Raw genomic sequence first — 13,598 nt, 5'->3', positions numbered from 1 at the left:
GAGGACAGAGGAAAAGAAGAATGATAGTGATAAAATCAGAAAAAAGATAGAAGGGTCTATTCAAGTAAGGATATTCCTTCCATATTTTTAATAAATCCACATTTATTATATAAATATGAAATAAGAGGAAAGGCTAAGTGAGGGCATTAAAATAAAATGAAGAGTTATAGAAATGCTGGTATTTGGAGAAAACAAGAAAAGCTGCATTTATGGCTTTATTTTATTAACAGTGGTGAATTAATATTTTGAGTGAGGCTTATTAGCATGTTTCTATTTTTAGAATATCCTGGAAAATTTTCCTGCCTTCTACCCCCATAAAATGTTTTTTTGACAGGTGCACGGAAGGTGCTTCACGAATTGATCTTCAGCAGTTTTTTCATGGAAATAGAATATAAAAAACTCTTTGCCATGGAATTTGTGAAGGTAATTGTCTGTTATCTATATCTATATGAAAATATTAGTCTGTGACTATGAATATGGTGATTTTTTTAAGTAAAAGAGTAGAAATAGGAGTTGAGTGCTTCTGAAGAGCTTGATTTTTATAGTTCATTTTTATTGTTTACTTTCAGCACCTGATAGTCTCATAAATGGTTTCCTGTAGGGAACACAAAACCTTGTTAAGGGGAGGACATACTATCCCATTTGCATAAGTACTCAATCTACTAAATCTCTTCATTCATTAATGTATTGAGACAGAAGATGAGTTAGAGAAATAGTTTCAGATTAAAGGGAGGAAGAGTTATAAAACTTAGAAACAGGAATCAGGTTAGGCACTAAAATTACACTTGTATTTTCAAGGCTAAAATGAAAAGGGGAGCTTTAATCCTATCTCCTCCACTGTTATACTCTAATAGATCTATGCTTTTATTGGTGTGGATATTTCTTCCACTGATGCAGTTTTTTGTCTCTGTCTCTCTTTCCTTAAATCTTCCACAGAGGATTCACCCCAGTACTCTTTATCTCCTTTATTTATTTCTTGCATTATTGCTTACTTTTTCACATGTTTATAATTTTGTTTTCTCAACTGGACTATAAGCTCCTTAAAATCAGGGACCGGATCTTACATTCCTTTTGCCCTCCATAGGCTTTACACATAGTAGGTGTTCAATAAATATTAGTTGATTCAATTTTGATTTTTAAGCAGTTCTAAGGGACCTGAGAGTGATCCAAGAAAAAGAGTCAGGCTGAGATTGGAAGTTGAAGGTGGAATGAAGATTGTGGTATAGAGAGTATGGTGAGATAGGCCAAAGTTACAAGTTGAAATCTGTGCAAGAAGAGTGAATTTATGAATAACCAATCCATAACATGATCTATCATTAAGAATAAGCTAGATCTTGTGGGATACACCCTTGAATTTTGAGGTTGATAGCAAGGAAGGCAGTCATGTTCTAAAACATATGCCTTTTTGCCATTATCAGGCAGAGTGTCGAACATGAATGTGGCCAGTATAATTTTTAGGTAAAGGCTTGTCTCCCCTATAGGTGATATTTGTTTGGATCTAACACCATGGCTACATCTTATGAGTGCACATTTTTAAAATGATAGCCCTAGAATTCTGAATCAGTTTTGTGAAGACTCTACTTCAGTGATTTATCCCCAAGAAGTTAGGTACGTAGAAGGGCCTATCCCTACAGTAACAGATTGACTTTGTAAGGTGTAAAAGGATGATTTCTACCTTCCAGCTGCCCCCAGCTGTCATTTTGCTTTCAAATTAGAGCCATTCTGAATATTAAGCCACATTCTGAATAATTACTAGCATATACATGCTGCCTTACTTCCAGTCCTCAATTCTAAAGTTATCTGTTCTCAGTAGGGATTCCTCATCACTTTAGGAAATTCATTTTTGTTTAAAAAAAACCTTAAAAAGTATTTTTATTATGAACTTAATAATCCTCAACAAACACAAAGAGGAAACCTCTTGTTCTCTGCTGAGTACATCCTCAGATCCTGCAGGTATAAGGAGGATCCACCCAGTCCTAGCTCTTTGAAGCTGCCTCTGGATTATTTCATAGTTCTCAGATTCGTTGCTTTGGGTCATTGAACTAATATTTATGCATCTTTTCCAGTGCTTTCAAAATGTTGTTAATCAGCATAATATTTCTAGTAAATAAAGATTATGTTTAGTTTAGCCCTATAGATGGAGAACTTAGGGGCACATAAGGGTGATACGCCTAGGGATAGAATTCAGGTTTCTTGATGTTTCTGATATTGTTATCTCAGTGTATTAGTTAAATTCAGTGGTTTGAAAAGTTTCTAATAATTCAGATTCTCTAAAAATCTTTCAGTTTTATAAACCACTGCAGAAAGACTACATCAGTGATGATCATGATAGAAGTCTCTCTGTGACTGCATTATCAGTTCAGATGTTTACTGTTCCTACTCTGGTATGTACAGGTTACTGCTTTGTTCTTACTCTTGATTGTTCATGTTACTTTTATGTTTTCTTAAAATTAAAGCAGTCAATAAAATTGCCACCCAAACTTCATAAATAGCTGAGTACAAGCTTTCCTGGAAATGGATATAAGGATTCTATCAGGGTCCATGTAGCCATTCTGGGCCCATACAGTTACATCAGACCTGCTTTCTGAATGTGTGTGCATGTGTATTTGTGCATGTGAAAAATTTGTTTTTGTTAAATATTCTTTCGTTCCTAAATTTTTTTTGTTTTGTTTTGGAATAAGAAGCCAGGATAAGAGGGAAACTTGCTGAAGGTTTCCAGTTGTTGAAGATTATAGTATCTAGCCCTCAAGAACAGAGAGCTCTGCTTTCCTTAATGTCTGCTGAGAGATCATCTCTGTTCTTTTTATGTATTTTCAGTGAACTGGATAATAGTTTGAAGGAGCAGAATAGGAAGCGTGATTCAATGGAAAGAATGTTAAATTGGAAGTTAGTGGACCTGAATTGAAAGCCCAACTTTTTTACTTGGGAAAGTCACTTAACTTCTGGGTTTCAGAGGGGTTGGACTAGATGATTTCTACTTCTTCCTAGTTCTAAATCTTAATTCTGTGATTGTAAGCAAAGGTGATAGTTTTAAAGCAGATCCTTACCTAGTCAGTTTTGAAAGGCATGTCTGTTTTCTATACTGTTTCTTACACAGCACCCTGATAATGAGTGTATAGCCTGGCTCTCTGTTTGCTCCTTCTCTCATGGGTCTTATGGTGGTAAGGTTGAGGATCTTTAGATTGATTGCTGCCTTTGTTTTCTAAAATTTGCTGAATAAATAAATGATGTACATATGAGGACTTACTATTAAAGTCAGTGTTATTGAAATACTGTGTAGGCTCGCCATCTCATTGAAGAGCAGAATGTTATCTCTGTCATTACTGAAACACTGCTAGAAGTTTTACCAGAATACTTGGACAAGAACAACAAATTCAACTTCCAGGGTTACAGCCAGGACAAATTGGGAAGGGTATATGCAGTTATATGTGACCTCAAGTAAGTTGATTTTGGGAAATGGTATGGGTTGTCTTTTAAGTAGTATGTATTCTTACTTTATTTCTCCCTTTGAGATTAACCATGAATATATTTCGTTACATAGGGTTTTATTTGCAGAAGAGTAAGAAACAAAGCATCGCTGTGTGTCCACGTCCATATTCATAATTGGGATAATTTTGCCTTGTCGCATCCTAGTTTCATCCGGTGCCTAAACCTCAGTTTGTATAGCAGGGAGAAATTGCTGGTCATAGAGAGCGACCAAGAGAACTTTCCTTGTGGCAACTGCAATTCCGAGTGATGCTCTGTTGAGCAGTGGGCCACAAGGACAGGAACCCTGCTGATGCAGGTGGTTTTGAGAAACCCTTCTCTAAAGCAATTAGAACAACCCTGCTTCTGAACCCATGAACAAGCTTTGGTGTATTATCGAGGAGACAGTCAGGCTGTAACAAGGTTTTCCCCTTCTCCAAAGCTTGGATGTATGGAGTATAGAGCTTAGATCCCTTGGATCTCTTCAGTTTCTTCCAAACTGACATTGAAACACACACTTAGTTCCTTTGGGCATCATTGAATTTGATCAGTAACTATTGTGTGTTCATGCTTTTCTCTTCCAGTATCCTAACTGCTAGGTAAGCAGTGATGGATAAGTTGTCTATATGTATAAGAATTTAATTTTTTTTTCCTAAAGGAAAGGAAAAAAGAAAAGAAGAAAATTAGGTTATATCTTTTCATTTTTTTGGTCTTTGTATCAAGCTTTCTCTAAACATTTCCCTTCTGTTGTTTCTTGTTATTTTTTAAGATAATATTTGCAGTTGATTTTGTATTCTAAACCAATGTTGCCCTTGACTACTATAAGTGTCTTGTCAAAGAAACAAAATGTTTGCTGGCTGAGATAAATTTCTAGGCTCTTTTAGTCTTCTCTTTGTAGCAGTTGCTTTACATTAATTAAACTTCATTGAGAAATTGTGGGATGGTAGTTTGGTGATTGTTCTTTTGTCCATTTCTTCTCCTTCCACCTTTTTTTTTTTAGCACTAGCAGCTTGTTTAAATAGGTCATTTTGGAGCTGCCTCAACTACATGCTCTGTCTTCTTATTTTTGATATTAATTTTGATCTTTGCTTTGACAAATTTGAACATATATTGCTGATTTGAAAATGACTCCCTCATTGATAACCAGTCATTTTTGGTGTTAGAATCTAATCAGTTACATTTTTTTGTGTTATTTAATGCTTGCCATGTTTCATACCTCCTGACTCTTTTAAAGAAAGTTTTTGAGCTATATAGGCCACAGGAATGTGGCTTCTGAATAGTTTTTGGCCCGTTTCTTTGCTTATTCCTGAACAAAGCTTTACAACATATGCTGACATTTGCATTGAAGGTACAGGGTATTAGTGTATGTCTTGAGTGTCTTAGAAGTTCTTTGAATCAGGGTATCCCTATGAAGTTTTCCATAGGATTGCTGTCCCCTCACCTTCTGCAACAGAATCTGCACGTAAATGGCAGTTATTTTTATGGTAATCTTTTTTGCAAATGCACACAATAAGTACTGGGTTATTTGGATGACCAAGTATCTCATGAAATAATACCTCTTATCTGTGTGATAAAACCATTCCTGCCAACTCCTTTATTTGCCTCTTTATAGCAAGCCTGTAAACCATCTCTCCATTTAGCAGAATATGGGTTTGGATTATATTCAGCCTAGGAAATCTGTGTGGAAGCCTTTTTTAGGTTAAGTCAGTTCTTAGCCCAGTTAAGAAACCATTATGTGCCTCACAGGATATAGGATGTAGGTATATTTTCTTTCTTATTTGACATTTGCTTGAGTTCTCATGTTCACATCCAACCTGTATCAGCCAGAAAATAAATTAGCATATCCAAATCCCTATTTGCTGGAGTTTCAGATTATTGCAATAAATAAGATGGTGGTTTTTTGTTGCTTTATTTAAATAAAGAATGTTAATTATAGTGTTTGTAACCTAGTGAACTATAAAATTATCTATAGGTAGGTAACATATTTCTTTGTCTTTTGAAACAGATATGTCCTCATCAGTAAGCCCCCAATATGGTCAGAGAAATTAAAAATACAATTTCTTGAAGGTTTTCGATCCTTCCTGAAGATTCTTGCATGCATGCAGGTACTTTATTATCTCTGGTCATCATTAATGGAAGACATATAGAGGAATGATATTAAATCTATCTAAAATCATTCTGGTCTTTTTATCTTTGAAGATCATAAATGACAAGTTTTCTTTTTTTACTACATGTAGGAGGCAGCCTAGCATAAGGGAAAGAATGCTGACTCTAGAGTCAAACAATCTGGATTTTCAAATCTTGCATCTGATACTACCTGTGTGACCTTGGGCAAGTCACTTAACCTCCCATAACCTCAGTTTCCTCATCTATAAAATGAAGGAGTTGGACTGGATGACCTCTGAGGTTTCTTCCAGCTACAGAGCCCTGATCCTATAAATAATTGAAATGATTTATGTTTTTTATTTTGAAGATAATTACCTTAATTGAGAAAGAACAAAGTAGAAGTTTATAACATGTGTCCCCAAATAGAATTTCCATTATGTACTCATTTAATAGTTCTGTTAGTATTTCACTTTACCTCTTTATAAAATGAACCGGTCTTTTTCTTTTAATTCTCTAGTATATTCAGTTTATGTAAATTAAAGGCATTTTTATTATTCATTTTTCTGTTAAAATGTATTTCTTTGAATTGTGATAATACTACCTTTAAAAAAGATCGCAGAAGAGAGAACAATGATGTTTTTATACAGATACACACAAGCACATACACATATATATATATTTATAAGTGTGGGTATGTGTTAGTATGTATCTGTATCTATAGCTGTATTTTAAAACTCTGTGTGTGTGTGTGTGTGTGTGTGTGTGTGTGTGTGTGTGTGTGTATTGTTGGGTTTTATTCTCAGGGAATGGAAGAGATCAAAAGGCAAGTCGGGCAGCACATTGAAGTGGAGCCAGACTGGGAGGCTGCTATTGCTATTCAGATGCAGTTGAAAAACATTCTTTTAATGTTCCAAGAATGGTGCGCTTCTGAAGTAAGTAAATCTTATGTATGAGATTTTTTTTTCTGTTTTATGTCTTTGCTCAAGTTTTTCCCTACTGGAATACCCTCCCTTTCTCTTTCCATCTTATTAAATTATACCCATCCTTTTAGGCCCAGCTCAAATGCCAGCTATTTCATAACTCTTACTCTTATACCAGCTAGAAGCTGTTGCTGCTTCTGTTCTTTAGCACTTAATTTGTATTGTTTATATGGCATTTCACAATACTGCCTTATATTTTATTTTTTGTGTATATTTCTTGTCTTTTTTAGAGATTCAGACCACCCATAGATGCAGTGACTTTCTTTGTATTCATAAGACAGTCTAACACTGTGCTTTGTACATAGGAAGAATTCTTAATATTTGTTGAATGAATGAATAAATGCCACCTGTCTAATAGGAAGCTGATTTTCTTTTCTTTGAACCTTTTTCTCCTTCTGACATCACTTTTTATATCAACGGCATTCACCCAGTTTCCAAGGTTTGAAACCTGGTGTTATCTTTGACTTTTTTCCTCTCTCTCACCTCTCATAGCCAGTTGGTTACCAAGACCTGAGTTCTGCCCCCATGACATCTCCTATAGCCATTCCCCTTCTTTTTCATCCTAGTGCCAGTACCCTAACACAGGTTATATTACTACTTACTTGGACTGTTTATTTTATTAACCTCTGAACAAGCCTTTTTTATCCTATTCTCTTACCCTTTTAGGCTACCTAATGATTTACTTGTATTGCTCCTCTACTCAGAAATCTTCATAGATTCCCCATTGCCTGTTGAACAAAGTTCACATTCTTTTACCTGGCTTTTAAGGCCCCACCATTCCCCCTCAAACCCTCCCTCACGGTATGTCATCACTCTACCTTTCAAGTCTTATGTTACTCCTACCAAAGATTTGGAAGGGACCACAGAGGTTGTCTCACCCAAAAGTGCCCTCTAACCTATCCTATAAGTGGCCACCCAAACTTTACTTCAGTGCTTTTTGGGAGGTTGAACATACTACCTCCAAAAGCAGACCATTCCACTTTGGGATAGTTTTAAGTCATCAGGAAGTTTTTCCTTAGAGCAAGCCTAAATTTTCCTCATTAAAACTTCTATCCATTGCTACTTATTTAACCCTCCATTGCCAAGAAGATCATATCTAACTCCTCTTCCATTTAATAGCCTTTCAAATACTTGATGTTGACTGTTATATTTTAGTAAATGTTCTCTTTACAGGCAAAACATCCCCAACATCTTCATGCGATCCTCATATATCACTTTCTGACAGCCCTTTACCATCTTAGCTGCCCTCTATGTACTTCATGTACTTATAGCCAAGTAAACTACCCTTTATCTCTTGAATATGCCCTGTCCTTTCTTGTCCCTGTGTTTCCTGCTCATGCCTTTTAAGCTCATTAAAAAATGTATACCTTAAATGCCCTCCTTTGCCTGTCTTCAATTCTTACCAGCTTGACTCAAATGTTGTCTTCTTCCAGAAGCTGTTTTCCCGACTCCTTCCTAAGTCAATAACAACCCTTTACTCACCTCACAAAGTGCTTTGTTTTATAGTTTTCTAATGAAGTTTTGTTGTATTTTAGTTATTTGTGTATGTCATATTCCCCAGCTAGATGGTAAAGAGCCATATCTTATCTAAACTTTGTATTTCTCTCTTCCCAAGTACACTGTATGGTGTTCTTTACATGTGGTTGATGTTTAGAAAATTTTTGCTGAACAGAATTAAATGACTGTCTTGTTAACATTCTTGTATTTTTGTTTGTTTGTTTTTAGGAAGAGCTTTTATTAGTGGCTTATAAAGACTGTTTTGAAGCTGTGATGAAATGTACTTTGAGTAACATTTCTCATGAAAAGTCTGTAATTTATTTGTATGGCCACACTTTGGAATACAGGCCTTACAAGGTGTCTGTAGATCCTGTCAGCATACATTTGCCCCTCTCTAGGACACTTGCTGGTGAGTATCTTTCTGACTTGTTACATGATCTTTGGTTTTTGTGTGTTCAATCTTGCTTCCAGAATAAGTCTTTATTCAGAAAGTTCTTTTTAATTCAGAAAACTGTGTTCCAAATGTCAATCTGGGAGCATGTCCAGGTTCTTTTTATTATAGAAGTTAAGCACAAATTGACTAGAGAGATAGCTCTATCTAGATACCTCTCTCTGTCTCTGTCCCTCTATATGAACATGTATAGCTATATATCTATACATCTCCCTAAATATATGTGTATGTATGTCCATTTCTACATATCTGTCTTTCTATAGAGATCTATCTGTATTTCTGTAGATAGATCTGTACCTCTATCTGTCTATCTCTCTGTATCTCTAGCTACCCATCTAGTGAGATCTCAAGTAGCTCATATTCCTTCTTGTATGTACTGTGACATAGGAAGCTGGGGATATCATATGCCTGGCACTTTGAGCAATTGATCAATGACCTGTTAAGGGAAGAAAAAAGGTTTTTGAAAATTCAGGAGGATGCTCAGTTCCATTCTTGACGCCATACTTAAAACTCTCTGACTAGTGGCCCTCACTGCTTAAAATTTTATATAGCTTTCTTTTTCTTATCATTTGCATTGAGTTAGATGGTTTCCTGAATTTATCAAGAACTTGAAGGTCTACTTCCATTTTTAATAGTATGACTTTTCATTCCACTTATTAATCTACTTCAATAAAACTGCATTGGACTTAATGGACCTAAAGAGGCATAATTATGTCTTTGAGATGCTGTTAAATAGCAGCACTCAAACTTTTTGGATCAATAGACCATTTTAATTTAGCAGCTAGTCATTTGGACATTTGCCTCTGCTCAGACCATGCCAAATATGGGTTGGCTGATTTTTTTATTGGTCAGTCTTATGATTTCATCAGCATATCAACTCTTGTAAATGAAACTCCTATCAATATGTGCCATCAGTGCAGCTTGGAGTATTAGAGTTTGGCTTCGGGCCCTGAGAAGTTAAATGATTTGCCCAGGGTCACACAATCAGTAGATACTGGCAGTACTTAAGTGTTATGAGCCCAACTTTCTATCCACAGCGAGCAGCTGTGCTGCTTCTCACCTGATACTGTATGCCATACATTGCTGCTTGCCCAGTTCTGTCTTGAGCCCCTTACTTTCTTTGACTTAACATACTGTAAACTATCTATAAGAACTTTTCACATTACACTGTTGAGAATCACTATTCTGTTTTCTGCACCTAATCAAATTTTAACAGAAATAAAGACGAAGTTGTTTTTTCTTGATACTTCCCACTGTCCAATTTCACCATCATACTGCTAATGTCACCATACTTCCCTGCTAAAATACTTGAAATGATGAACAGGATGCTTTCAGAAAAACCTGGAAAGACTTACATGAACTGATGCAAAGTGAGGTGAACAGAACCAGGGGAACATTGTTCACAGTAACAGCAATATTGTACGATGATTAAATGTGAATGACTTAACTGTTCTCAGCAATATAATGATTTAAGATAATTCCAAAGGACTCATGATGAAAAATGCTATCTACCTCCAGAGAAAGAACTGATGGAGTCTGCAGGTAGCAGCGTACTATGTTTTGGGTTTTTTTTGCTTTTTAAATTTTTCTTGGCTTTTTTTTGTTTTTTCTTTCTCAACATAACTAATAAGGAAATATGTTTTGCATCACTACACATGTATAACCTGTATAAAATTGCTTGCCTTCTTAATGTGATGGGAAGGAGAGAGAGAATGGGGAGCTCAAAATTTTTAAAAACAATTGTTAAAAAAATTTTCCACATAGTCGGAAAAAATATATATTTTTTTAAAAAATGCTTGCATTTGTCCTTATATTCTTTTATTCCTATTTTCAGTCATTCAATTTAATTGTGATGGGGTTTTTTTATTGATGATAGTTCCAAAGTATTATCTCCTTATTTCCCTTCTGTCAGATTCTGATTGTTTCACACCTGAAGATCTATACTTCTTTAGACTTACTCTCATTAGGTGACTGTTTTCAGTGCAAAATCAATATCGATCCTTCTGTATAACATTTAAGTGATAACAGAAAGACCTTGCACTTAATCCTTAACATCACATTATTTTCTATCAACATTCTAAGTCATCTTAAGAAGAAAAAAATTTTTATGTGTCTTTTAATATGTTTTGAATGTGGATTAAATTTAGAATGATCTCCATATTTTTTGTATAATGTATAAATATCACTTCTCAAATTTATTGTTGTTGTATACATATATGTAATATACATATGTATACACATAAATTTATTTAATACTGATTGCCTTTGAGTGATGTAGAGTTATAAATTGTAATTAATGGCTCATGACATAATGAGTGCTGGATTTGGAGTTAGAGAACCTAAGTTTATATTTTCCCTCAGCCATCTGCTACCTGTGTGGCCTTGAAGAAGTTCCTCTCTGGACCTCAGTATTTAAATAATCTAATAAAATAAAAGAGGAGGTTGGATTTGATGATCTTTATACTCTTATCTAGCTCTAAATCTTTCATACTTTACTGGCACTTATTAATAACCTTGATTAAAAATGGAGTTAGAAATTCAAAGATAAGAGTATTTGGAAATAAATCCTATCAATAAAAAGCAAAGTTTTTAAAGGATTGCCTTATTGTCCAGAAGGTATTAAGTTGACTTGAACAATATTAGTTGGATTTTGTTATACTCATTTTTCTTTCATGTTTTAGGTCTTCATGTTCGTTTAAGTAAGATCGGAGCCTTTTCAAGACTGCATGAATTTGTGCCTTCAGTAAGTGTATGCTTTAAGTGTTGATTTTTCTTGTCTTCCATTTCTAAACATTTCCTAGTTGATAAATAGTAAGGAATATTATGAAGAAATAGTGAAGAAGAAAAAAAAAGGATACTTTGAAAATCCACTTGAAATTCTCACTTAAAGGAGCAGCTAGATGGCGCAGTGGAGAGAGCACCGGCCCTGGAGTCCTCGTAGGACCTGAGTTCAAATCCAGCCTCAGACACTTGACACTAGCTTTGTGACCTTGGGCAAGTCACTTAACCCCATTGCCTAGCCCCCACCCCCAACAAAAGAAATTCTCACTTAGAAAGTTATCCTGTGTGGCATGTTGAAACTCCATTAGAATTTTGTAGCTAGAATTGACCTGAGAAATCCTTTGTTCAATTTACACATTTTAAAGATGAGAAAGTTGAAACCCAGAGAGGTCAGATAAGTTGCCCAGAGTCACAAGCCAGTTATTAACAAAATTAGAACTAGAACCCAAGGCTCCTTCTATCTATGTCATATTACTTGTGGAGCATATGTCTAGGTTTAAAAAAATTATTTTTTATAAAAATGTACATTTTACACTTAGAATTTTTTCTCTTGTAAGCATACCTTGCCATCTGTTAAGGGGTAATCCCAGAGGAAGGCAAGTTATTCTGCCACCCTTCCTCCTACATTATCTCCCATTTTTTTCCCCAGCAAAGCTATTACAGGCCGACAGGGCAAAAAGAACAACAGCACAAGAAGTGGATAGGTTATGTCCACTGCCAATTTTCCCAAGCTGCTTGCTCTATGTATTAGCAGTTTCACTACAGCTCCAAAATATACAGTCCTGTCTCTACAAATAAATCTACTCAAATTAAAAGGCTAATCTTGTATGCTGTTTACTTTTAGGAAGATTTTCAAGTGGAGCTGCTGATAGAATATCCCTTGCGTTGTCTGGTTTTGGTTGCCCAAGTTGGGGCTGATATGTGGCGAAGAAATGGTCTGTCTTTAATTAGCCAGGTACATCAAAGTCTGCTCTTCACATTGATGAATCTAAACTGTCGTTGAACCGTTTTCATTAATGAATCTATGTGTAGACTATTATGGATATATGTTGCATGACTATACATGTATAACCTGTATGCAATTGCTTGCCTTCTCAATGAGTGGGGGTGGGGAGTGAGGAAGGGAGAGAATTTAGAACTCAAAAGTTTTTAAAACGAATGTTAAAAATTGTTTTTACATGTAACTGGGGAAAAATAAAATACTAAATAGAAAAATGAATCTACATGTGCAGTGAGGCTAGCCCTCAAGCAACAAATGGGGTATTACCAGGCCTATTTTTGAAGCCTTTCCTGATCAATAGGACCTGCTAGGGCTTGTGCTCTACTGGCATAGTTTTCGAGAACCTTTGCCCTCATCATGAGAAAGGATCAGACTAGGACTTTAGTGGTGGATGATTTCACATATTGAATTAGTTCATTTAACAAGCATGTATTGATTACCTGCTTTGTGCCATCCACTATACTAAGGGCTTAGGATACAAATGCAAAAAAGAAATAGTTCCTGTTCTCAGGGAATTTACATTCTGTTAAATAAATGAAACCATTGATCCTGATTTACAAAATCTACTTTGATGAGAATAAACGGATTGTCTCAGGTTTGCCTATTGAATTCTTTACTGTTTTTTAAAGTCTAACTCAAACATCCCTTCCAAGAAGCCTTCCCTGGTCTACCCTGGGATTGAGGGAGAAAGTAATGACCTTCACCCTTATGCTTCATATTATACTTTGTTTTGCAACTCCTTAATATACCTATCATTTATTATTGTTTGTTTAGTTATCTTTTTTTAAACTTGGTGGGTGACAGGGTTAGGGGAGAAGGGAGGGTACGCAATGCCATGTTCTATCCAAACTATTTTACCCAAAGATATTACTTTGCATAGAAGAACTCTTTAAGAAATATTTGCTAATTTGCATGCATGTCGCAATTTTTATATTCAAAATTGTCTCTTTACAGTCTATTTATCTTACAGTATCATGCTCTTTATTACAAAAGGGAAAGGAAAATTTTGAGAGTTAGCTCTCAAATATGACTAGAATAAATGATAAGCCTTAAAGATGCATGAGCTCCAAAGAGAAGAGAAAGGGGATTAGACTTATCCGCTAGTATAACTTCCCTAACTTCTTACTGTCCTTAGATAATTTCTAGATTTGTTGTTGTTGTCCTGTCCAACTCTTTGTGACCCTGTGGATCATAGCATGCTAATGCTGTCCATGGGATTTTCTTGGCAATATACTGGAGTGGTTTTCCAATTTCCAGATTAGTAAGAATTGTTTGTTGTTGTTGTTAACCTTAATTAAAATTTCTTTCTTATATATCT

The 13,598-nt window shown here is 35.3% G+C and overlaps 1 protein-coding gene across 1 annotated transcript in view; it reads left to right on the top strand.

Annotated features, from left to right (window-relative positions):
* UBR1 (ubiquitin protein ligase E3 component n-recognin 1) overlaps nucleotides 1–13,598 on the top strand; it is a 149,854-nt gene that overhangs the window by 50,417 nt on the left and 85,839 nt on the right. The window contains exons 10-17 of the mRNA XM_021009248.2: nucleotides 335–423; nucleotides 2,286–2,384; nucleotides 3,281–3,438; nucleotides 5,471–5,570; nucleotides 6,375–6,503; nucleotides 8,277–8,457; nucleotides 11,181–11,242; nucleotides 12,125–12,235. Coding sequence (XP_020864907.1) covers nucleotides 335–423; nucleotides 2,286–2,384; nucleotides 3,281–3,438; nucleotides 5,471–5,570; nucleotides 6,375–6,503; nucleotides 8,277–8,457; nucleotides 11,181–11,242; nucleotides 12,125–12,235 — 929 coding nt within the window. The remainder of the gene's footprint in view (nucleotides 1–334; nucleotides 424–2,285; nucleotides 2,385–3,280; nucleotides 3,439–5,470; nucleotides 5,571–6,374; nucleotides 6,504–8,276; nucleotides 8,458–11,180; nucleotides 11,243–12,124; nucleotides 12,236–13,598) is intronic.

Source organism: Phascolarctos cinereus, unplaced genomic scaffold (assembly GCF_003287225.1).
Source record: "Phascolarctos cinereus isolate Bilbo 61053 unplaced genomic scaffold, phaCin_HiC Scaffold_3;HRSCAF=262, whole genome shotgun sequence".
In the NCBI taxonomy this organism is placed as follows: Eukaryota; Metazoa; Chordata; class Mammalia; order Diprotodontia; family Phascolarctidae; genus Phascolarctos; species Phascolarctos cinereus.
This window is presented reverse-complemented; position numbering and strand designations above follow the sequence as displayed.